The sequence below is a fragment of the Salarias fasciatus genome, chromosome 20 (genome assembly GCF_902148845.1).
Source record: "Salarias fasciatus chromosome 20, fSalaFa1.1, whole genome shotgun sequence".
Classification (NCBI taxonomy): domain Eukaryota; kingdom Metazoa; phylum Chordata; class Actinopteri; order Blenniiformes; family Blenniidae; genus Salarias; species Salarias fasciatus.
Window position 1 is genome coordinate 17,585,554 of NC_043764.1, and position 25,051 is coordinate 17,610,604.

At 42.6% G+C, this 25,051-nt stretch overlaps 3 protein-coding genes across 6 annotated transcripts; 1 reads left to right on the forward strand and 2 right to left on the reverse strand.

Moving 5' to 3' along the window:
• Positions 1–2,025: 2,025 nt before the first annotated feature.
• Positions 2,026–9,212, reverse strand: LOC115407646 (periphilin-1-like). Of its 2 annotated transcripts, none has more exons than XM_030118073.1 (7): positions 8,859–9,212; positions 8,199–8,279; positions 7,978–8,081; positions 7,452–7,783; positions 5,251–5,309; positions 3,225–3,383; positions 2,026–2,506 (listed from the first exon to the last, which is right to left on the reverse strand). In XM_030118073.1, the coding sequence occupies exons 1-7, from the start codon at positions 8,895–8,897 to the stop codon at positions 2,324–2,326; spliced, it is 957 nt and encodes a 318-aa protein (XP_029973933.1). In that variant the 5' UTR covers positions 8,898–9,212; the 3' UTR covers positions 2,026–2,323. The 2 variants fall into 2 exon arrangements, with proteins under 2 accessions (XP_029973933.1, XP_029973932.1); XM_030118072.1 differs by having other exon boundaries at positions 7,428–7,783.
• Positions 9,213–10,238: 1,026 nt separating this feature from the next.
• LOC115408081 (receptor-type tyrosine-protein phosphatase V-like) lies at positions 10,239–16,437 on the forward strand. 2 transcript variants are annotated; one of them, XM_030118676.1, is made up of 12 exons: positions 10,239–10,255; positions 10,323–10,454; positions 10,727–10,772; positions 11,128–11,227; positions 11,303–11,393; positions 11,470–11,546; positions 11,684–11,818; positions 12,335–12,457; positions 12,587–12,747; positions 15,131–15,266; positions 15,717–15,778; positions 15,873–16,437. In XM_030118676.1, exons 3-12 carry the CDS (start codon positions 10,768–10,770, stop codon positions 16,090–16,092), a joined length of 1,110 nt encoding a protein of 369 aa, XP_029974536.1. In that variant the 5' UTR covers positions 10,239–10,255; positions 10,323–10,454; positions 10,727–10,767; the 3' UTR covers positions 16,093–16,437. The 2 variants fall into 2 exon arrangements, with proteins under 2 accessions (XP_029974536.1, XP_029974537.1); XM_030118677.1 differs by lacking the exon at positions 10,239–10,255 and having other exon boundaries at positions 10,262–10,454; positions 15,876–16,437.
• Positions 16,438–16,534: 97 nt separating this feature from the next.
• LOC115408079 (glutamine-rich protein 1-like) lies at positions 16,535–24,874 on the reverse strand. 2 transcript variants are annotated; one of them, XM_030118674.1, is made up of 12 exons: positions 24,672–24,874; positions 23,738–24,011; positions 23,565–23,660; positions 21,382–21,522; positions 20,525–21,301; positions 20,265–20,439; positions 20,011–20,165; positions 19,806–19,920; positions 19,172–19,280; positions 18,868–19,016; positions 18,698–18,788; positions 16,535–17,693 (listed from the first exon to the last, which is right to left on the reverse strand). In XM_030118674.1, exons 2-12 carry the CDS (start codon positions 23,990–23,992, stop codon positions 17,507–17,509), a joined length of 2,250 nt encoding a protein of 749 aa, XP_029974534.1. In that variant the 5' UTR covers positions 23,993–24,011; positions 24,672–24,874; the 3' UTR covers positions 16,535–17,506. The 2 variants fall into 2 exon arrangements, with proteins under 2 accessions (XP_029974534.1, XP_029974535.1); XM_030118675.1 differs by having other exon boundaries at positions 23,738–24,016.
• Positions 24,875–25,051: the final 177 nt, after the last annotated feature.

Genomic DNA, 25,051 nt, shown 5'->3' on the forward strand with positions numbered 1-25,051 from the left:
AAAAAAAAAGGCCTATTTTTTGTGCTTTTGAGCTTACACAACTCCACACTGGGTTGTGTTTGTGTACACCTACACAGAATGATCTAATCATAAGAGGAAGCTCAGCTGGCTTACACAACACAAATGTTTACAGTGATGGAGATCAACTCAGCTGATGGTCACAGGAAGCGTCCATGAATTTGACCACAAAATAAACTGCGGTCGGGGTAAATAACATGATGTGCGTGAGTGTCTATGCGTGTATAAATGTTTGAGAGATTGAACAAATTCCTTAACAGTCTGAAAAGGAAAGCGAAACTGGTCAAACTGCAGAGATCTGACTGCTTCCGTCACAGCTCAGTGATCCAAGCCCTGGGCAGTCAGCTTCTTCGATGTGGACAAACGAGAACTTGTGTTGGGATAGTGAAAGCTACGTGCTAGATTCCAAGCTATGTCATTGTTTACCTCAGTGGAATCCAAATGCTGCTGGAATATAGTGTTGGCTCACTAGCCCCCGTTATCACGTTGTACAAAAATAAGTCTGTTGAAACTTGTGCTCTACATAGCCAGCTCTCCATGCTTTACCAAGGACGAAGGCCGGTCAGCCTCTGCTCCTTGACCATTCAGGCACAGTAATGTCAGGTATGGTCCCGTTTTCTCTTCTGCAACATGCTTTGTTTTATGAGAGTTACTTATAGATGATTTAAAAAATAATAATAATATAAACATTAATAACCCTAACAATAACAATAATAATGCAAATAATAATTATAACCATATTAAAGAATAATACCTGTTAGATGTATATATAGTAATAAACTTTAATAATGGATGTAGTAATGTAAATGTTCTGTACATATGGTCTTAAATATTTATATATATTTTGTAACTTAAGAATCATTTGTATAACATGATGTAGAGATAGGGAGGCTTGCATGTTAATTTGTTGTTGTTGTCTCATACAGAAAATAAAGTGTACTTCAATGAACAACAAAATCTTGTATGTACAAGTTACATTGGTTTATTATATGTACTGCATCACCAGCATGTCATCATGAGAGGATTTGCTCTTGACATTTTAAAGGAAAAGTTACATGTGAGGCAAATGTTCCATCGAGTGTGCTTCGACTGCAACGAAGTGGGTCAACTCCAAGAGATGGAGCAATTTTCATTCATTAGCGTGCCCGCAGGTCGCAGGTTGTAGCCCTGCTGGGGGCTTGAAATTCTCCACACAGTGTTCTTAAGCAGGATCTTTACAGCATATTTTCTCCCCAGGACAACATGTGGTGTAACTCCTTGGTATTAAACATCACCTGCACCACTCAGCAGCCATTAGAACAAGACAATCTGGTCACTTCAACACAAACAAACTCAGGTTTTTATAGAATTTATCCAGACTAAAGCAGATAAAGTCAAAATGCTCATATCTTAATGAAGGTTTTGCTAAGAAAACACTAAAATCAACATTTAACAGTGTTAATCGAGGATAACTACTGTTTCTGGGTTTTTTTGGGTTTGGTTTTCTTACCCTTTGCCTCGTGACCAAATCTGGCAGACCTCCTGAAGAAAAGCGTCCACACGGCATGATGCTGCCACCATATTTCGCAGCGGGGACAGTGTGTTGAGAGTGCAGTGCTAGTTTTCCACCACACATAGCATTATGCATTTAAACTTCAAATGGGACTTCTTCTGTCTTTGTTTCAAAAATGGCTTACATCTTAATACTCCTCCATCGAGGCCCGATTTGAGGAGTTTACCACCGATAGTCGCGCTGTGGATCTCTGCAGCTCCTCCAGAGTCACCATGAGCCTCTCGGCTGCTTCTGCGATCAACGCTCTCCTTGCCCGGACTGTCAGATTAGGAGGATGGCCAAGTGTGCGAAACGCTTTCTATTTTTGGATTACGGATTGCACGGTGCTCCATGAGATGTTCAAAATTGGGGGATTTTATCATTTAACTCTGCTTCACACTTCTCCACAGCTTTCTCTCCAGCCTGTCTGGTGTGGTCCTTACGGTTTATGAAAAGAAGCACTTGTAGGTACTGAATGTTGTAAACGAGGCTTTATTTCAGTTGGAAAATAAATTAAGTCCAATATAAAAACATAAAACTCTTCAAAAGCAATACAGCCAGCATATTTATTTGTCACATTTTCAAAGTAGAATATTTGGCTTTCAACATCCAGCATGAAACTGAGCACTAAAGGGGATTTTTACACAGGCAGCAGATACAAAAATAACAGACGTCTAGAAAATTCCACATCAGATTTCAATTATATCAAATAAGTCTCTGAAGAATTAAAACAGCAGAAAAAAGCAAGCACACTAGTTATGGCTCAGGGTGAGATTAGTGTGATAATCCCCTGGAGTCATAATCTTCAATAAACTTCTTCATGGCGTCCACGCAGCGCTCGCCAATGTCCTTGAGGTTCTCCTGCAGCGACGACTGGATGGACTGTTCCAGTGAAGGGTCCTTCGCAATCAGCATCTTTGTCACCACTCCAAACATTTCACATTCCTGGTAGTACACCTGAAAGGCAAAAAAACACTCACGGTTTCAGGGCAGCAGCTCTTATAACCAGAGAACGAAACAAATAATGCAGATAAAAAGTCTCTCATTTTCAGGCAAGTTTTGTTTTTGTGCAATTTTGTGGACTCTTTTTTTTTTTTTTTTTTTTTGAGATCGGCTACCTGTTGCCAGACAAGACTTACTCTCGCAGTGTTTCCACAATCCTGCAACCATGGAGATATGAAAAGCAAGAGGCCATCTTTTTCATGAAGTGGGCAGGAACGCGCAACGAGCAGAGCCTCATGTGACGTCTGTCACATTGGAGGCAGCATCAAAACACGTGAGAGAGGTCTCTGAGATTCAGGTGAGCTACGCTGCTTCATTTTATTTGTTTTTAAAATCAAAAGCTAAAAAAAAAAAAAAATAGTAGAAAAGCACCATCAGTCATGTCAAACAGTGCATAAGACCCGCTTTGTCAATGACACCCCCCCCCATTGCTTGAGGCTCAGCATTTTGAAATTAATGTTTAGACTACAGAAAACAAATCTTTTTTTCCTTGTCTTATGCCTCCCAGCGCTTTCGAGCATCTTCCTTCTGTCATTCTCTCTAATCCTGGCTCCTCTTATCTCTTCTCTTCCTCTATCTGCTTATAACTATCCCTCTCCCAAGATGTAGCGTGCGTGTGTGTGTGTGTGTGTGTGTGTGTGTGTGTGTGTGTGTAACGACGACACTCATCCACCTCATCTATCTCCCTCCTCTTCTGCTGGATGGCTCTGTCTCGTGCTGCCGTCTGGCTGACAGTTGAAGGGGGCTCCCTGTCTCTGCTGCGTTCTCCGTCTTTGCTTTTGCTCCTCCTGTGATCTCTCTCTCTGCTTTGGTTCCTGTCAATCTGACCAGCCTGCAAAAAAAAAAAAAAAAAGAAAGAAAGAAAAAAGGAGTTGCAGGGAGGCAGTTGGCTTCAAACTTGGATGCAAACCCTGATGGTGACTGAACTGCTAATGATGACTTAAGTGAAGCGCCACATGTCAACTGGTAACACTCAGGGAGATGAATTATAAATTGTGCAACTGTACAGGCTCTGGATGTATTTGGGAGAAAAAAAAAAACTGCAAGAAACAAGAAAGCAGATAAAGTGAAACAGCCGTGGTGGTAATGGGCTATCTGTCCAGCATCAGCAGTTCAGGTCGAGTGTTATCTCTAGATGTGGTCGTCGGCACAACGCCTGGGAGGGTTGGGAGTTCCCCTGATTTTAGCTTCTCCCCTCCACTTAAAACAAGTCCCTATAATGCTGTTATTGACCTGAATTTGGATGTGCTGATCGCACAACAATGTGAAGCTTGTCCTCATCTAATCAACTAAAATAATAAATACAGAGTTGCTTCAGCCATCTTCAAATATCCCTCTATCTATTCCAAGCACGATTGGCTCAGTGCTTTGAACAAAATGACTCTTATTGGGGATGTTTCATATCAGCTGCATCGCATTAAAAGCAGAGCAGCAAATTGTTTTAAAATTCATAGCATTTAACTTCTAATATATGAAAATGAAGCCTTATCATAATGGAAAAAGAGGTGCTAGTGCAGTGTTTCGCCAGAGGAAATGTAAGAAAGTGGTACGACATCAGTGCATTTAATAGCAGATGGCATTAGCTGGTCAGATTGTGCTGACGAGTCTACGAAGAACTGAAAAGACCCAGTAATTCTTTCCTATTTCTTTCCCCGTCTTGGCTTGAACTCCACTGCAGCAGCAACCAGCTGTGATCCATCACGTGCCGCTCTGCCGCGCTCAGGTCAACCAAGGAATTTATGCCAATTGCTTGATTTCAGCCTGGTCTGCAGCACCTGGGCTGTGTGCATCAACACCGAGAGCGTCTGGCTTTGCTCCCACGAGCGAAAACAACATCTCGTCTGCTTGAATATGTACAAACCACTTGTTCAGCTCGTGACAGAAAAATATCATGCACACAGAAATGGCTTAGCAGTGTTCTTGACTTTAGAAAACAGTCTGTTTTTTTAAGTCCTTACAGACAGTTTTTAAACCCTTGCTTCTAAATTTTAGAGACTGAATTTATATAGAAAAAGCAATTGGTAGTGAAGCTCTGCAGAAGACTGATAACGATCAAGTCAAATGGGTTGGAGCTTAAAACATGAAGGGCAGTGTGTATCAGGGCCTGCCTGAGAAAAAAACGATGTTGGAGGAAAAGATATCAATCCAGAAAACAATGTTCAAGTCTGATGAAGAGAAAAATAGTTCTTTGTTCAATCCATTCTTCCTGATTCGTAAGTGATATGAAATCAATCATTTTAACTTAACTACCAGGAAACAAAGAAATAGAGTTTTGTGAGTAAATTTCAATCCTGAAAAATTTCAATCTGGGTAAGAAAGGTAAAAATAAATCCAACCTTAAAAGGGTAAATATACTGTGAGACCAAAGGAACCAGTGAATATTCATGTCTGTCAGTCAGTCCTACTTTTTTCACATTTTTTAAGGATTGCAAAGACATAATTTACATAATTACGTTTACTTAAGGAAAAACAAAATCTCACTTTTGACAGGCAAATTTACAAAAGATATAGCTGTTAGATCCAACGCACACATGTAAAACTGCATATATGTGAACATTTGATTGGTTGAATCTGTCAATCTTAGCTTGCTTTGGTTTACCGAGCAATGTCAGAATATCTTCAGTGGCTTGACAGAGTGGACCGCTCAGTCGTTCATAATGAAAATGGAGACAAAGCTCTTGTTCTGCTGGTGAACTCACAGTGAACTGCATGTCCTTGTCTCTGCTGCTGCTGGATCTGGATGAGAAGGACTGAGGAGCTGAAAGAACAGACAAAGCACACGGTCAGCACGACAACGAGATTTGTGTACCAGCTAGATCAAACATTCTTCTGTATTTTCGCTGTCTCTTGTTCTTCTTCTGCTGTGGTACCTCTACCATACCGGTGAGGTGGCCTTGAATTCAGGGTCTAAAGGAAAGAGACACGTGCTCTTCTTCATTTTGTCTTTTAAATACCAATAAACGTAATCTGACAAGATGTATTCCATTAAGCATATTACCCTTAACATCCAGATATCAGTATTCTGTGCCTTAAAAATGGAACAATACAGCGATCGCCTGAAATTAATCATCTACAGAAGGAGATATGATGATCACTTTAATCTGACAGTGATCAATACAGCTCAGACTTATACTGTCAAGCTGCTGAAAAATATGGAGTCACTGACTGTAACGTAAGAAGACGGAGAGCACAAAAAGAGTCAGACGAGATTGTAAATATCGATCGGTGACAGTGATAGCGAAGAGTCGGTCTCCTGTTGCGCTGCACGTGTCGCTGATTGAACTAAATGTTGTCCTGAAGCACCAAACTGTTCCGAAAGAGGTCAGCAGGTGTCAGGTGCAGAAAAATAGATATTCTTATAGATAATCTATCACACTGTAATCTTTAATCACACATTATTAAAAAAGAGAACTTTTTTTCCGCCCTAAACAATCTTTTTCTTTATTTTTCCCTAAATATGATCCTTGTAAAAGAGGAGGTCATCTTATGTTCATACCACTATGACAGAAACCTAAAGCAATCGCACTGATGCTCATGCCTCGAGTTATTTTCAGGGTATCAAATCGATGCGAGTTTTGGCAGAATCTGATCATGTTTGGAAAATCTGCCAGGCGATGCCGGACTGCAATGTTCCAGCGTGAAGCGATAGCTTCATTAGATCTCATTATATACTGCGGGCTTGTCCCTGTCTTTGTCTCTCTGACTCTCATATACACACACAAATCAGTGATGAGTCACCATCATCGCACCATCACTCAGGCACAAACACAAAAAAAACCTGTTCCACACTCATACATACACAAACACACACCTCCACAGTGCTGCAGTGTGCACACAGATACAGCGGCCGTGCGCGGGAGAGGAGAAAAACATACAGTACCGGCAGCACAGTCGGTGGAACAAACAACACACACCAGCTCAAATCTGGAACACGGATTTCAAAACCAAAGATACAATCAAAGAAAACAAATCAAAGCAGATTTAAATCCTCTCCTGTTTACTTTACAGGCTCTTCCCACTTACAAATTATTAAGTTTTGGCTTTTAACAAAGCGAATATGTCTGTTTCTAACTACCTGAATCACACAGTTCACATGAGGCGCAGTTCTATCATGGCTCGACCACTGGCCATTCATTGATGACATAATCCATGTATTGAACCCAGTAAAAGCTTCTTAGCGATCAGCATTATGTAACATCGGTTTGTTGCTACCGGAGTGTGACTACACACCAACCACCAGATACCACGATGAGCAAATGCCCTCCAAATATTTGTAATGCAAAGTGTTCATGAAAATCCATCTGCCTCTGCCTGCTTCGTACTGCCACCCGATGGTCATTTAATGAAATGCTAAATAATGTCAGGCTGCACATTATGTAAGGTATATAAATATGACCATATATGCAGGAGGAGGAGACAGGAACCTGAAAGGGTTTATGTCACAAATTTAGTGTGATCAAGGCTGAAATAGCTTACTTGTATTTTTTTTTAATTGTTCTTACTTACTGCTCCAGCACTGACGCGTTGTCCATTGTTTATTTACAGCGCTCTGAATCATTTTGTTGAGGCCCTCACCACACGAGTGCGAGTTAAACCACAATAAGAACAAACAGCAGGAACTGCTGTGTACAGCAGCTGGATGGTTATCAACTCATCCTCTCTTTATTCTGTGGAAATATCAAAATGCTGTCATCCAAATACTGACAGCGCATCTTCAACCAACTCTCCTAAAAATAATCATGTATGCACATAAACTTTTGGTCATCTCGTGAACACTTTGTCCCAGTCAGGACCTAAGTTTTACTGGCGCAAAAGAATAGAATGAGTATTTGTTGCGTTGTGTGTTTTGCAGATCTTTCTGCTCAGATGCACTCACTACTGTTTAGTTTTAGGGATGAACCTTCATTGATGCTCTCCTTCGGCTCGTACCACTCCTCCTTCTGTCGATCCCAGTCTTTGTCTTTCTGCTCGTACCACTCCTCCTTCTCTCGGTCCCAGTCCTTCTCTCTGGGCTCGTACCGCTCCTTCTCCTTCTCTCGATCCCAGTCTTTCTCTCTGGGCTCGTACCGCTCCTTCTCATTCTCTCGATCCCAGTTTTTCTTTCTCAGCGGTGCCATGTAGTGAGGTTTCGGCAGAAAGTGATCTCTTTTATGGAAGTAAGCTCTGTGGTAGAAGGCGCGTGGGTACCTCTGGAAGCCGGGTTTGTAACCCGGACGGTCATCCCTGGGAAAACTGCACCAATAGCAATATCATCATTATCATTATCATCATTTTCACCATCACAACTATCACCTCTGTACAGACTTCTACATGAATACAGGGATCCATTCCTCTGTTTGATGGCAACTTTTCAATTTTCTCAACATCATAAGCAATCTATTGGTGGCTACAAGATGTGTGTTGGATGTGCCACTTTTTAAACTTACCGAGACTTGTAAAAATGTTGGGCAAGCTTTGGTTTATAAGAATGTGACAACCATGCCCGGGGTCTGGAGGGACTCCTGACTCGTCTGATCGGCCTCTTGTCATCCTGAATCAACGATATAGGGAATCAAATCACAACATTGCGGTGCTTTCTTAAGAGTTTAGGGCTAATCCAAAGTCTAAAAAGGTAATTTTGTGGCACGCTGTGCAAGACTGGATGTACCTGAGTGGGGGCTGCACCTTTGTCAGCCTGCTTCATGTCAAAAGACTCATCACCATGTTCCCTGTAGTGCGACATGGAGCTCTGAAGGGCAAACATGTTGTATTAATCAAATCATAGGGGAAATATATCTCAGCAAAACTCCAAGCAGGGACATATTTCATATTAAACTACCAATATTTTACACTTCTCTACACAAGTCTGAACCAAATATTTGAGTGTGAGGTTTGCATGATTACGGTGCTCCAGTTTCCTCCCGAGGTCCACATTACAAATAAGAAGCACAAAGTCTAGGACGCATCCTTTTAAATCACTTATCAAAACAATATAATCTAATTCTGATGAGGTAGTTAGAAATTGACAGGGTCATGAAATCTTGTTATTCATTTACTACACATTTGTCATTGTGACATTGAATTTCTCTTGTCAGTGACATAAATTAATGCAAAATAAACTGAAAATGATTGAGTTCACTGCCAACTGAGCGTCTTATGCGTTAAAGTTGACGTTTGTACATCATGTGACTTGAGTATTCATCGTTTACATTTTTTTTTATGCTCATTTATCAACACTTTTACAGCCACGGAAATTTAAGAGCGGGTTTGTAATGTTTTAAGATGCGCTTATAAGAGGAGTTGAAAATAGTTTTCTGCAGCAGTTTACCTTTGCTTCCGATGCGTCCTGAGCTCGGACTGGGTCCATGACAGCTCTCTGACACTCAACGAAGACAGTTGCCTCTGCGCCTCTCCTGAGTCCAGCAAAGCAGGAAGCACGTGTCCCCTAATGCATTAACGCCGTTTGTTTCACATATAAAGTGAAAGCATTGAGTATTTGTCGCGCGCACGCATTAAATCACCTCACAGACGCGCGCGCGAGTCCATCAAAACTCGCATCGGCTCGCTGCTGAAAGAAAAAAATTAACAAGTCATGCTGGCGACCGACACGAAGCGATTGCTGCAGTTTTGACAGAAATAAGGAACTGTGTGTTACTTCCGCAGTCTGTGCTTCAGAGCTTATCATAAACCAAGAGAGCGAGCACAGAAGCGCGCATGCGCAGTCCGAAGGCTGCCACACCTGCCCTCACCTTTGCTCCCACACTGAGGTTATTATGATCTAACAACTGAATAACCCACCAGCAAACTGTTTTGAACAGACTGGGACCTTTAAAGATGGATTCTCAGAGGTGGAAAGAGCACTTTTCCATTGCTTCAGTTGTACTTGTTGAGTATATAATTATTTCTCCTCTATCAACTGTCAATAACAGTCACTGTGCTTCAATCATATAGTAATATCTATCTATCTATCTATCTATCTATCTATCTATCTATCTATCTATCTATCTCACGACTCGCCCATCTGACATTAAAGTTGCAATTTCTTTAGATGTGCTTACAGAAAATCACAGGTAGGCCTAAATGTCGAAGAAAAGGCAAAAGTTAATTGTTCAGAAAATTAACTAAGCAACTTTTTAAAAAGTCAAGACACTCAACTGGTAGAACATGATCCAGATCTCACAAAAAATAAATAAATAAATAAAGTCTTCTTTATTCCATTTAGCAAGCCTTTAAAAAAAAAAGAAGAAGAAGAAGAAAGAAAGAAAACAAAATTGGCAATCCAACCTCAAGTTTTTCAATAACCAACCGATCCACCAAACAACCAGCCAACCAACCAAGCATCCAGCCAGCCAGTCATCCAGCCTAGCAGGGGTGGTTCTAGCTTTGGGTGCAGTGGGCAATCACCCAGGGTGCAATCTGTGAGCTGCAGATTGACTAATAAGTCCCCCCTTGCAGGGAAGAGCTGTGAATGAAAGCCTGGAAAATAAGATTAATCAATATGCTACTACCACACTACCATGAGGAATTTTGGAAATTTAATGAAAATAAGGACTTTTCCCATCCTTTTCAAACATGTCTTTACTGACACAGTAAATCCAAAGAAAAACTTGTCTGATTCTCTTTGAGCATCTGTCTCTTGTGGTTCAGTGCAACTCCCCTCCCACAGTCTCCACCTATCACACCTCCTCTTCCTGCCTGAAGAAAAAGAGTAAGAGAAGCATACAGGTAAGCCACACCATTTCACCATGAGTGGAGGCTTTGCAGCTTTTGACTCCTCATCCTGTACTGACAGGCTGAAAACATTCAGCTGAGGCTCCTTTACAAAGGTAAACTGGAAGAAGAAGAAGGAAACAACGCTGGAGCTGTTGGGCCTGTCTCGCTGTTGTGCTGAAAACTGGTTCGGCCAGGTTTTTCTTCTTGTCAGGTCAGTCTCACGCACTAATTGTTCTGAGAGAATGTGGGCTTGTACGTCCTCTGTAAACGGTTTTGTCATGATCTCATGACGAAGAGCAACATTTTCTGTAAAGAAATGACTTTCTGGCTGTCGGAGGCAATAAGTGAATGTTTACAAACTTTTCAGTTTATGAAAAAACAAGCTGAAGAGAAGAAGGCATGGCCGTCAAATTTTCATTTTCAGCTTGCTTGATTTCCATCTGGCTTTTATTTATCGATTGATCAACACTGATCTCTTCTCAGGAGCATCTTGTCCTTCTAGGAGCACACCTACGGGAGCAGACATGAGGTAAGAACTGCTGTTTGACTTCAGAGTGCATGCTCTGTCTTGTTTTTAAGTATGGAACAAGTGTCTATGACTTTAACTAACAGCAGTTTACTGAAGACAAGACAAATACATACATTGATTCATTTTTCATTGTGTAATTTTTAATAGCACAGACACACAAACAAATGATACTTGTCTGGAACAATTTTCTGTGGCATATGGGCGTTCTGTGCATGTTTTGATCAGCTGTTAGTTTTAAGGAAAATGTCATCAGGCGTTACACCTGCATAGTGGATTATTAGTTTTAGTCCTTTCTTTTCCTACAATGATGTAAAATACAGAATGTGTGTCATTTTACTTCAATTTTGTTTCACAGGCTGCAAACTTTCTCAAGAGCACAAATTGTTCAGGCTTTCACTTCGCACTGCAAGGCGCGAGCTGCCAATGACAACAGAGGCTTCAAACAGGAGTTCGAGGTACCTGACAAAACAAGTGGGATTAAAGTTAAGATCTGATTTGTGACGTGTATTAATGCTTTTGGCGTGGTGCAGGAGCTTACTGACGTTGGGAAAGACCTCCCCACGAAGGCAGCGGAAGTAGAGGCCAACAGAGAGAAGAACAGATACCCTTACATTTTACCCTGTAAGCACAAAAGCTTGTCTCACAAGATCGGATTACAACAAGTATGAACAGCAACAGACTTTTGCGTGCCTTGCAGATGATCACTGCCGGGTGAGGCTGTCTGTTCAGAACTCCGCTCCACACACAGACTACATCAATGCCAGTTTTGTGCCTGTAAGATCTTATTCGCCTCTCTGTCTTATTCATTTCATGGCTCTGGTCAGTTTTTGCATCTGTCTGCATTGGTGATGAACTGTGTGTGTTTGTGTGTGTGTGTGTGTGTGTGTGTGTATGTGTGTCTGGGTGTCCAGGGCGGAGGATCAGAGAGAGACTTCATCTGCACACAAGGTCCTTTACCCAACACCACAGCTGACTTCTGGAGGATGGTGTGGGAGCAAAACGTCAGGATAATTGTCATGGTGACAGCTCTGAGACACAAGGACATAGTGAGAGAACACTCAGTGTGTGTGTGTGTGTGTGTCTGTGTCTGTGTGTGTGTTTGATACATGCATTTTTCTAGTACTGATCTTGTTCACTGCAGTTTTATCAGAATATCATCAGCCACAGTGAACAGAACCATGATACCGCCACGTTTTCTTATTCTAATTTGCCATAAGAATGTAAAGCTTTCTAACTGTTTTCACTAATAACAGAAGTTGATGAATTAGGTTGCACAGAGCGCAGAGTAGATCTTTGCAGGAATAAAATTTATCGCGCACCTCTTTGTTGAACATACCATTATTCCAGTACCTACTCCAGCCCCTCCTCCAACGGTCATACAATAGGTATTGTAGTGCATGCAGATTTTTATAGTTCTTTGAGAAAAAAGGTTGGACTATTTATTTATGTTTCTCTGTTTTTCTATTTTAGATGAAGGTGGTTTACTGCTCACAACTCGCATTTTCTTCAGTGTGCATGCTGCTACCGCCCTTCTGACCTTTTCTGTCTCGGTGTGTGTGCAGGTATTGTGTGATAAGTACTGGCCTCTGGAGCCGGGGACAGTTCATCACGGACTGATCCAAGTTACAACCGTGACCTGTAAACAAGGTCCAGATTATTCTGTCACAAGCATTAACCTTCGACAGGTGAGACAGAGACATCCATCACACTGTTGCTTTGCTTCAGTTGACTCCTCTGTGCGCTGACCACACGAGTAATCAATCAAAGAGATGAGCTGCTCTGGAGGAGTTGAAAGAAAGTGTGTTGTGTTTCAGAGACACTGTCCAACAGACAGGACGGTCACACACTACTACTATCACACATGGCCGGATCGGGGCGTCCCGAGGAACATTTCCTCGTTGTGCGTGTTCACTGAGCAGGTACGGAGGCATTTGGAGGCGATTCCTCGCCTGGGTCCGGCGGTGGTGCACTGCAGGTGAGACCTTTGAGTTTGAAAGCATGGCTTCCGCAGGGCTGTTAGGTCTTTATCAGCTGGAAGGGTCAATAAAATGCTTCTATTTCAGCTCATTTATTGTCCTCTGAGCTACATTTATTTGCACATTTTATTTTCATTTTTGAGTATTTACTTCAGTTATATTTTTGCTCTTGTCAAATTGATATTTCATCTCAATATTTTACTCAGTGGAGCAGTGCTTAGGGTTGTGGGTTCAAATACGGACGGGTCTTTCTGTATGGAGTTTGCATGTTGTCCCTGTGTGTGTATGGGTGTGTGTGTATGGTTTTCAATCTCTGTGTTTTTGCCCTGTGATGAACTAGCGATCTGTTCAGGTGTACCATGCTCTCATCCATAGTTGACTGGGAGTGGCTCCAGCATCCTACAAGTTACTTTAAAAAAGTAATTTAGTTACTAGTTACTTCTTCAAAAAAGTAACTGAGTTAAAATATTTTAAAAGTGACTAATTGCTCGGTAAAGTAACGTGTTCTTTACTTTAATAAAACATGTTTAAATATGTCAAAGAATTTGGATTCCCTCTTTTGGAACTTTAAAGATGGATGCTGGATTATTTTTTTCATAAAACTGAATTTATGATTAATTAAATAAATGGACACTTGACAGAATAGATTGCAAACACGAAGCGCTACATTAATCAAAATGATTCAAATGTTGCTATATAAAAATATGACAAAAGACACAATCAAATTTGCTTTATACCTGTAGATAGAATTTCTACGTTTGTGGAAGAATAATAAAACACAATAGATGTCTGTACTTCCTTTAAAAGCTGCCTTTGAATGATCAGGGCTCTGTAGCTGTATCTCTGTCATCTAATGTGATGGACTTTGCACTAAAGGATTTCTTCTTTCTGGATGGAAACGTTATTTGGAACGTTTCTGACTGAGTTTGCAACAATGTATCATTTTGAGAACACGTCATCATCTAATTTGACCCAGATATGCAAACTAGCCGATATGCAAATTAGACTGTGACGTAATCAAAAGGAAAGGAACTGTGGACCTTAATAATTATTTAAATAAATTGACTAGGGCTGTCACTTTAGTGCATTCATTAGATTAATTAATTACACCGCAAGTTAGTGCACTAAAAAAATTGGTCTAATATTATAGCACACTTGAGTGGCAATTCAATGTGAATGGAACTGTTGTCTTATTTAGAGGCATGTTATACTTGTAGTATTCATTTTAAATTGCTGTATTAGGTTAGTTTTAGTATTCATTTTGAATTTAGTTTGCTTAAGTCACTTTTTGAGACGCAGCCTTATTTTATTTCAGTTTTTTTTTTTTTTATCAATATTTGTACTGCATTTTTGAATAGTGCACCAGGCCGAATTGGTTTTGCTGGGATGTACTTAAACTTTTTGTTCTTTTGAATTTCTTTAATGAAACACTCTGAAAGTGCTTTTTAAGTTGATTGAGTTGAGCCCTGATTGGGCTTTAGAATTTATTTTGGACAAGACGTCCTGACTTAACTGTCATTCATCATTAACAAAAATGTGCATTTCAAATCTCCTCTTCTCAGTGTATTCATTTGATGAGTCATGCACGACGATTCTGTAACGTCCCTGAATTTGAATTCTTCACTTGGGGACCTAAAGCAGATATGAGATTAAAATGTGATTAATTAGATTAATCAATTACAAATCCTGTAATTAATTAGAATAATATTTTTGATCGCATGACAGCACTAAAATTGACACTTGACAGATAAATTACAAACATTAATCTAAATTTTTTAAATATAGCAGAGTATGAAACAAGACACCAATCAAACTTCATCCACGATTTCTACATTTATTGGCTTGTATCCGTTGACATGGATCTCGCTCTCCGGCTTTAGCTCTGTCAGTCACGTGAAGCGCTTTGCACCGATACGGTTCCTTCTTTCTGTACAAACTTCATGCTCCTCCGTCTCAGCTGGACTCCATGAAAACAGTGAATGATGTAGTAACGGAATCACGTCTCATATTAATGTCAGTAACAGTAGCGGCGTTTTGATGTCGGAAAAGTAATTAGATTACTTGTTACTAAATTAAACAACGCCGGTGACTTTAACGCAGTTACTCTCACCACCTGCCACTGTGGCCAGGATAGAGCGGCGGATGGATTCTGTTTGATCTTTTTCTCAGTTTTACCTTATTTGCCATTCAAAGTTGTTTTGAATGTCCGTTTTTCATCCTCTTGATTTTAATTATGAATAAATTTACTTTTTAAATGAATAGTTTTTGATGTATTTTTCCCTGTGAAGTTCTTTGAAATGTATCAAACTGCATGAAAAAGTAGTGGACAGATGAAGCTCGAATCAGTAGATTGATGGTCAGTGTGTTTGTTTTGTTTTTCAGTGCTGGAGTTGGACGATCGGGGACTTTTGTGACATTTCTGTGGCTGATGCAGCTGTGCGTGAGGGGCATCCACCCGGACATCCGGGCTGCTGTGGAGGACCTGCGGCTACATCGCATGTGGATGGTCCAGAATCTGGTCAGTCCAGTTGTTATTTACTTAATTTGTGCTGCAAGTTCATTAAAAGTTGCAACTGCTGTATATCATTGAATAAAAAAGTAGATCCAATTTAAAGTCTGTTTTCTCATGAAGGCCATGATTTCCAGGGTTCCATTTTCTGTGCAGTTAATTGATATGCATTTCGGAACAAAAACTTGCTAACATTAGATATTGCAATCGAGGTGCAAAGTTATAAAACCTCCTGATAACTAACAGAGTAACTGTGTAACTGCATGACTGGGCATGCCGGAAGCAAAAAAAAAAAAAAAGTGGTTAGTTTCAAATGAATGCTTTTCAAGTTCAGACTGGAATATTGATTTTAAATGCATGGCTGTAAATCATCTCATTATCACAGTGTGCCTTGTTGGTTCAAGCTGAACAGAAGATCAAGCGTGTTTCTGACCTGCTCCTTCCTGTCTGTGCACTCAGGAGCAGTACATCTTCGTTCATCAGTGTCTTCTTCACTGGCTCAGTGGAGGAACCGCAGCAGGGTGAGAACAATAAGTGAGGCTGAAGTTTAGACAGCGTATTATTAGTGACTGTAATATATGCTGACGTTTTAATTGGGTGCCTTTCCCTTCCCAGCAGCCCACCGATCCAGGGAATAAGCCTGAAGCCTCAGGAGGGTCTTCACAGCTCCTCGAGCCGCGGGGAGCGGACAGACAGGAGACACCGTCGCCACAGGCATTCACATTCATCAGACCGGGCACAGACCGGCATGCAGATGTTCCACCCTGCAAAACTCCTGAGGCGACTCTTGCCTTCTTCCTCAGCACTGAATCCTGGATCTCACATTCTGAACTAAGCACGCTGCCCTTTTAACAGTTGTTCACAATGAAAAACTGTGACGTACTGTACAGTACAGTACAGGCCCTCAGCCAGGAAACTGGCCCGACAACATACAAAAGGAGTGCTGGTAGACAAACTACGTGCACATCAGTTTGTACTGCACCTCAGGGGAATTAAAGACGTTATATGAGGGTAAACCTGTTGGTCTACTCTGAGCTATGTACTGCAACAACAAGTGGAACTCATCAGATCCTGACAGTGTGTGAAACCGGACAGTTCGTTTACCTCCATTACTGATAAAAATGTTGTGAAATGATTTTATTAGGATTTTTTTTTTGGAAATAAAAATCATTGTGCATCATTTCCATATCACACAATGCGGACTATCGTCATCGGTACTGGAGGATGCAATGTGCAGAATCGGTATGGGACTTGCTAGAAAGGCAGACACATGGTATAGTGGCTGTACAAAAAAGGTCATGTTTCAAAAACACACAGGCACTGCCATTCTCCTTAGATGACTGAAGGATTACAGTACATGAAGGAGCTATGAGTACTATACATTATAGAACATTAAGGACTAAACCACTTTGTAGAGTCTTTCCATCTGTCCTCTGATAGACATGTGTGACACAACATAGTCCTCTTCAGGCGATTTGGGGGTTTGTTGTTGTATTGGAGAGAGAAAAGAGCTTCTTCCTCCTTCCCGCTACGCTGTCCACGTTGGACTGCCCTTAAGTTCACAGCAGTTTCATCCTGAAGTGGTTTGATGTTGCTGAGCTCATCTGATGGGCGGTGCTGCGGCCTGGCAGTCAACAAGCCAGCCTCTTCCAGAGTTCACTGTCCATCAGCTCAAGGCAGAGAAGTCAAATGCAAAGAAAGAATTGAGTATTTAGCCCGTTTGGCTACTTGGATGGGGTTTAATACCTCGGCGGTATTCACTGTGAGACTGAACTGTGATCAAAGTGGATGAGAGGAGGGGAGCAACAAAGAGGGATGTCTCAGAAAAGCAGCATCGCACAGGCCAACCCAGTGAAAACAGAAGAAATATATTACAGATCAAAACAGTAAAGACAATAAACAAGTGTTCCAGATTATCTGTGAGGAGAAAGAGCATTTTAAAATAACGTTTAAATTAGAGCTTAGGTCCAATAGAAAGATTAGACACTACATCCTTTGGCCAAAAATCACTACTGTTGAATGATTGCCTTGGTGAGACAAAATCAATATCTGTACTGTTTTGTTTGCGTATGTACAATCTGTGTGGAAGGTACACTGACACACAGTGAATATGAACATATACATGCCACCCTCAGACCACAAGAGGGTGTAAGAAAAATATAAAACTAGTCATGATGAGCAATCAAAGGCTGGGTGAACTCAGAAAGAAAGGAAGAGTGTAGTCCATTTTTCATTCTCCTCTGGTCCCACTAGTGCACGCTCTCCGACATGTTAATGGCTTCTTGGATTTCGCGCACGACGAGGATACGAGAGAGCATCTGCTCCAGCTGCTCTTTCGGGATTGGCTGGGTTGAGTACCAGATGGGGCTGTTTGGAGCCACCACAGGCTCAGGAGTCAGGTAGAAGGTGTCATTGCGACCTTTAGCACTCTGTGGACTGACGAAATAGAAAAAAGGAGAGATAGAGGATGGTTACAACTTACATTTACCAGTTATAAGTCTCATTACAGTTTAAGCCTGTCGGGAAAAGGATCATGTAAAACTCTTGACAACAGAAGGGGAGACTGTTTTAAGATCTGATTCATATCATTTTAAAATCTAATCCAAAATTGACAAGTGCCTTATGTATCTTAACATGCACACATTCACTAACTTTTTAAAAACATTTCACCAAAACGAACTGCAGACTATCTTCAAAATGTTCAGACAGTGACCGACCATTCTGACATGAATTATGCATTTAACAACTTTCATTCTGCATAATTAACAACCATATATCAAACACACACATGTTCTCACTTCTAGCTCTGGCCATACAGCAGTGAGTACACTCCCCTCATGGTATATGGACTTCACTTTCATCATGCTTTTCCACCGCTTGAACAGCTGCCACAGCACATTACACTATTAATCACATTCCCCCGTTCGCACACATTCCAGTTGGGAGTCCCTGTAGAGCTCGTGAGCTTACTGTTCAGTTTGCATGTTCTCCTTTAGCAGTTTTAATTTCTCCTTCATATTCACCAGCAGTGACAGACACTGTCAAGGCAGTGAAGGCCAAACACGTTAGTAGTTTTAATACTCATTGAAAGGCATAAAATCAAACATGACTCGGGGAGCAAAGCGCTATATAGCATCCATGTTTCTGTCAGTTGCCTAGCAACAGTGTCCCTGCACATTTCAGGACTTGGGCACAGAGTGCAATGTGTACTCCACTTCCCTGGCAATAAGACAGCGAGTTGCACCACTAAAGAGAGACTCTGGCTCCTGTCATGAATTAATAACCCCTACCATGATCACACGGTAGACCAAAATTCCCTACTGCATTTTTTCAAACATACATATCAGTATTAATCTTACGCGCAAGTATTTATTCATTCATTTATGTATTTGACAATTCATAATTTAATTTCCCCAAAGTCTTAAAGGTTTCATATTTACCATTTGAAGAGGTAGAAATCATAGAGTTTGATTGGGCATCTCAGAGGGTTTTCTGGATCTTCGATCTGTTCTGAGTACATGTCATCCGTCACTAAACAGGAGAGAATATAGAGTCAGTTACTGTGAGCTTTAAATGCAGGTTACCGGTTACTTGTCTGGGCTGCAGTTACCTTTCTGCCCTATAAACCTCTCGGTTGACTTCAGGTATCGAATGCTGGTGCTTTTGTCTTTGGGGTTGTTGGGGCTCTTCCTAGTATGTCTCAGCACCTTTGAGAAGGCCACTTTTAAGTGCTGCTCCACTGTTTTCAGATGGAAATACCTGCGGAGAGACGCACGCGGGTGTACGGTCACTGCAGTGAAGAGAGTAGATTTAAAAGAAAAGCAGCACCTCACAGAAAACAGCAGTTTGAGAATTATCGGGGATGCATGTGTCATTGTAGCAGTTTGATGTGAATTTGAACAGACAACACTCACTTTGTGTTAAAGAACATTAGAGTTGTAAGCAGTGTTGAGGGGGAATGAGCTCCCAGCTGTTTACATTCCCAGAGCATTTCCTCCGTCACATGGCTGGGAATAACATAACCTGGTGGAGAGGGGAGGGAGACATTTACAACCTGGATGATCAGCTTTCAATGCTACATGATTCTATGATCTCCTCAAAAACAATTGTGAGGAAACTATTTGGGCAGTCTGAAAAAAACAACAACACTGAAGTGGTTAAGCAACACATGTTGTAATGCAAGATGAACTTGAGTGGAGGAGCCAGAACAACAACAAATAAAATAATAAGAAGAATTGAAAAAATCTAGTATTCTGCCACCGATTCTAAAGGAAAAACAGTTTGAATTTCACAGCACACTGATCAAGCTTAACCACACAAGTACAACAAACTGTCAGATCACTACACACCAGCATAACCTTTGCCCGTAGTAACATATCTGAAGTTACACTGTGCAGCAGTATTATCAGGAACTCTAAATTTGAGGTTAGATCGTGACTGAGGCACAGTTTCACACCCCGACAGGTTTGTGGCAGCTCTTTGTAGGGGGAGAACCATAATAACAGATATTTCAATACAAGTTGATGCTAAAAATATCTGTGGTCTCACCTAGCGGATGAACAGCTGGTCTCCACGGTTCAAGGAGCTGGTGCAAACTGTGAGCAAAGCGAGTGTAATACTGATCTGAGAACACATCGTCCACACGACCATTATCAAACAGATACTGTGGGATAACAACAGAGAAACATCCATTAGTGCTGCTCAACCGCCCGCAGGTTTCATAAATAATCAAGAGGATGGTGTGTGGATTTACTTTTTGTATACACAGAAACACGTAGTAGAGAACATCGGGCTCGTACGTCTCTCCCTCCAGTCCTCGGGCCTCTGTTGTCATTAAAGACAGACCCATGCAGAGTTCGGCCACTGCACAGGACACCAAGTCTTCCTGGAAACGCAGAACTTGACGTCCTAAAGCAAACACACAGAAATCGGTGACTGGACTGACAGAAAAAAAACAAACACAAATGTTGTTCATCCATCCTTTAAGAAATTTATGAGCAAACTTACGGCCAATAGGGGCAAGCTTATTTTTCTCTAATTTGTCCATCTCAGCGTTTTTCCGCTGAGCCCAGAGCCGCCACACATCTAGGCCCTCTTCTGGCTTCAGAGTGGCAGGAAGCAGCAACTCCTGCACCTGCACCTGCTGCTGGCCTTGACCATCTACTTCCACTACCGTTTGCCCCTGCAGACACAACACACACGCACAAACGCTATAACCTCGGAAAATCCATCTCGGTTCCAACAGAGGTGAGCAGCTGTGTCATTACCTGCAGCTGCTGTGCGTCCTGGCCCGTCAGCCCCTGAGTGTGCAGCACCTGCTGCTGCGGGTCCCAGATAAGCGACTGCGTGGCATTGGAGTAGCCCTGCACCGCTACAGGGATGTGGATGTTTCCATTCATCAGCTGGGCAGGGAACAGGGTGTTGGCAGCCAGCGTGTGCACCACTTCCTCCTGAGCCCCCATTCCCCCCGAACTCGTTATGCTCGAAACAGCTTGTGCAGTCTGACTCTGGCTGACAACATTTTTCAGCTTGTCGTTTTCAACAGTAACTTGTGTTGGCATTGTGGTCATGGTTGTAGTGTTTGCTCCAGCCACCTGCACCGTTCCGTAAGCCTCCTGCGGGATGGCGATGTGTGTGACCTGCTCGCGGCCTCCGGACCCCGCCGGTGCAGAGTACACCGGGATGGTCCAGGTCTCCCCCGTGGGGCTGGTGATAGTGCCTGTGGCACTGTAGAGGTGGGAACTGTCCACAGTTAGGAGATCTGGCCGCAGGGACACGTAACTTTGCTGCTGGCCTTGGCCCTGAGGGATCGCCAGCACTGTGGCGACCTGCTGGCCGGGCAGAGCGTAGGAAACTGTGATGGGCATGTCCACCTTGCGCTTCTTGGCGGGCTGGAGAACGCCTGCTCCCTGGGCGGTGGTGACAGCCGTTCCCATCGCTCTTCTCTCTGCAGTGTCCTGCTGCTGTGTGGGAGAGAGCGCCCCCACAGTCTGGATTTGGATCTGCTGCCCTCCAGCGACAGCTGCCACCAGCTGGGCTTGTAGCTAAAACACACAGGGAAAAAATTAAAGAGTTAGAAAATTCTTTGTTTGCTTAAACAAAATATATGGTTGCGTGTGTTCACCTGTTGATGCTGCTCTTCTGTAAGTTCTCCGGGCTGAATAAGCTGTGCAGTCGTCACACCTTGTAGTTGTTGATGGGAGCCTGAGGGCACCTGGAGAACCTGACCTAACATCTGACCTTGCTGCTGACCCTGAATCTGCACCTACAGACAGACATTACAGCACTGATGAATAAATAGAACCTTATTCAGGTACAGAGTCAACACAGCAACAAGGGTTTAAACTGATCTACATATTTGGACGACAATGATTTTTTTTCCCTATTTTTTGTTGTTTGAGTAAACTTTAAGCAAATATCAGAATGTGACTGGACGTCACGTGGATTTAACCTTGTCATAATTTCAAAAGCATTCCACATCAAAGTGGTATCAGCTCTTTGCCAAATGCTACACCAAACCTTTTCCCATCATTCTCCAGTCTATCACACAACAATGAAAACCAAAATACATCTGCAACACATGAATTGAAATGCACACTTGTGCAGAATAATATGGAATACTATCAACTTTTCTTTTTTAAGTGTGTCCCCCCCAGGCATCAAAGACCCACTGCTGAGAGTCTCTGCTGTCATCAACAATAGCAGAACAATACGAGCAGTAGCAGAGGGAGCTTGGACAGAGCCCAGTAAACAAAGACCAGAACAAAGAGACATAAAATCAGGAAAGACCGAAGTAATGTCAAAACATCTGCTTCACGATGTGACCCAAACTTCAAATTTTGGTGAGTTTGACAAACTAAATTGATAGAGAAGACAAACCTAAACAACTTCTATTATTCTGACATGGTATTATCATTTAAAGGTATACTGGAGGATCCTTAGGGTGCTTTCACACCTACAGCATTTGGTCCGCTTGAAGCGGACTAGCGTCCCCAACTCCGGCAGGTTCGGTTCGTACGCGCTGGTGTGAAAGCAGACCAGTTAGTTTTGGTCCGGGACAAAGAACCGCACCGAGACCTCCTCGGGGAGGTGGTCTCGGTGCGGTCTCGGTGCGGTCCGCTGCTGGTGTGAAAGTTGACCAGCCTCGGTCTTGTCCGCTCTGTTGTGGAGAAGGCTTTTTGGTCGGCGGAGGCTTCCGTAGCAAGCCGCGCAGCGCATCACGTCACACATGCTGGCCAATCAGGGTTCACTTCCGCCACCCAAAACACATTATTATGTGAACAGCGCCACCAAGGGGCAGGAGGGTCATAGTGGATAGTTCATCTGCAAAAACAAGTGGTGTGAATGCGAACCGAACCAGTTGACAGCTGCAACATTTATGAATAATTTATGTCCGAACCGAACCACTCTAGCGGACTAGTAGGTGTGAAAGCACCCTTAGAACCAATCAGAATTGTATGGTTCCAAATCGTAATTGGGCAGTCATAATGCCAATCAATGTGGGAACGCGTTTGCGTGATGACATATCATGTTGAGTCGCCACCTCTGTGCGCGCTCTGGTTCCGAGCCGCGCATGCGCAGAGCAGTGTTTAGGAAGTGACATGCAGCGGGAGCCTGCAGAAGCGGCTTGCTCCTCCCGGCGCTTCCAAAGATGGTTAGTCACAAAAAAAGAACACTGTTGGAGATGGCAGAGGATAGAAGAAAGGCCATAGAAAAGAAAGGCAAAACGAGTGTTTTACTCGGAGATTCCTTTACGAGGTGGCGGACATTCGAAGCACAAAAGGGATTTAGGACTGATTACGACGTGGGGAAGTTTCTGCTGGACAGGTAACATGCTTATTATCCCATTCAAATGTGTTTCTGTTGCATAAACACGTAAGACACTACTTTACAGATCGTATTCTTATGTATGATTGGAAGAAGAGTCCGACATGATTACAAATGTGTTTTAATCCCATGCGGAAAGATGATGCTCCAGCTGCGTAGATGTAAACAAACTGACATGCTGCTGACGTGAGCACTCCTGACCGTCCTCATGTGGAGGGAGCCACACATGCGCAGTGCTCCAAATATGGCAAATTGGCCATGTTGTACGAAATCGGCGGAGAATCCTCGAATATGCCTCTACGCTACATAATTTTAAAAACATTTAACATTACAACACAGATAATTAAAGACTTTGCTTGTAACGGTTTAGTTAAAACTACAAATGCATTTATAATCAACTCCAATGAAATAAATCTGTATCTATACAGAAAAATACAAGTCATAAAAGAAGAAGAACTGTAAACAAAGTGGTTAACAGACCTGCACTATTTGTTGTTCAGTACCCTGCTGTACAGACTGCTGCTGGGACGTAGACTCTTGAATCTGCTGCTGCTGCGGCTGAACCTGGACTTGAACCTGTGTGAGGAGACACGGCTGTCAGAGAGGGGCTTCCCTCATCCACAAACCTTTTCACAATTTAGAGCATGATTTACCGGACAGGCCAACTCCAACAAAGACCCTGCCACCTCGGTGCTGTCTGTGTAGATGCAGTTGGCTTCCTGTTGGTAAACCATGGTAGTGGTGGTGGTTGTGGCGTCTCCACTCTGCTGGCTGAACTCCTGCAGGGCGTCTGGACCTTTGCTGGCCAGCGACTCCAGGAACTCCTTCATGCGGTGCTGCGGGATGCTTCGAGCTTTCTGTCTCACCAGCTCCTCATAGGAGCCGGTCCCATCCAAGGAGTTGTTCATCGCTGTTGCGTGTCCTTGTCTGTATTACAAAAACAGGTGAGAAAAGGAGCATATCACTATTTTTATATATTCATCCCGCTTATTATACCAACGAGTTAATGACATTGAGCAAACGAGGAAAAAAAAAGACCCAAACAGTTGAAATGATTAAATAAAACATGTTACTGGACTGACATGGGTTCAATATTCAGGATGTTTACAAATGGACCTCCAGCTCTCTGACCCGGGGCAGCACAGAGGGGTGGTAATAGGAAAGGGTTAATTCTGCCGAGTGTAAACGAGCTGGGACAAAAGCGCGGTCACTTTCCAAATGTGATCCAGTATTCAAAGCAGCAATGGAAAGCTCTACATAATGAGAATTTGCATCTTTTCGACAAAAATCAAATGAATTAACGCTGGGTGGTGTCACATCTTCAAAGCAGCTGATTACACAACAAGCTAGTGTTAGCCGCTAACTAGCCGCGTGTTGTTTGCAAATTAAATCCAGACCACGGTGATGTGTGAGGGCACTTAGCAGCGTTTGAACGTCCCCGCATGACAACCGGCTATTGTCCTGACCGGTGCCGACATCACAGATGACACCGGTCGGGGTAACATATCTCTGCCGGTGTCGTTACAACGACTGCATTTCTGTTTTCTCTGGGGCTAACACGCTAATGTTAGCAGGCGCGTTAGCTACCTCTCTTCCTCAACCGGGCCGAGGTCTGAACCGCGTCACTATCCACGAAAAGGCGCTCCTTATCCAACGTGGCCGTTAGAGAAGAGTTGCTGTTGTTGTCTGAGGTTGGTTTATTCGTTAATTCTTGTGGTTTTCCTAAGATGACAGGCTGTATTTTTTTTCTTCACTACCACTCATATTTCACTGGGCGCCATCTTACAACAGCACCCACAGACCAATGAGCAGGCTGTTTGTAACCCCGCCGTGTTCTCGCGGGATTTCAGCCAGGTGATATCGCGAGAACTGGACCGTGCGTGGTGATCTGTTAAAGGCGACACGCGGCAGTGAGGCGACATACCGGATCCAGCAGATATCAGTCCACCTTAAAACGCGGTTACAGC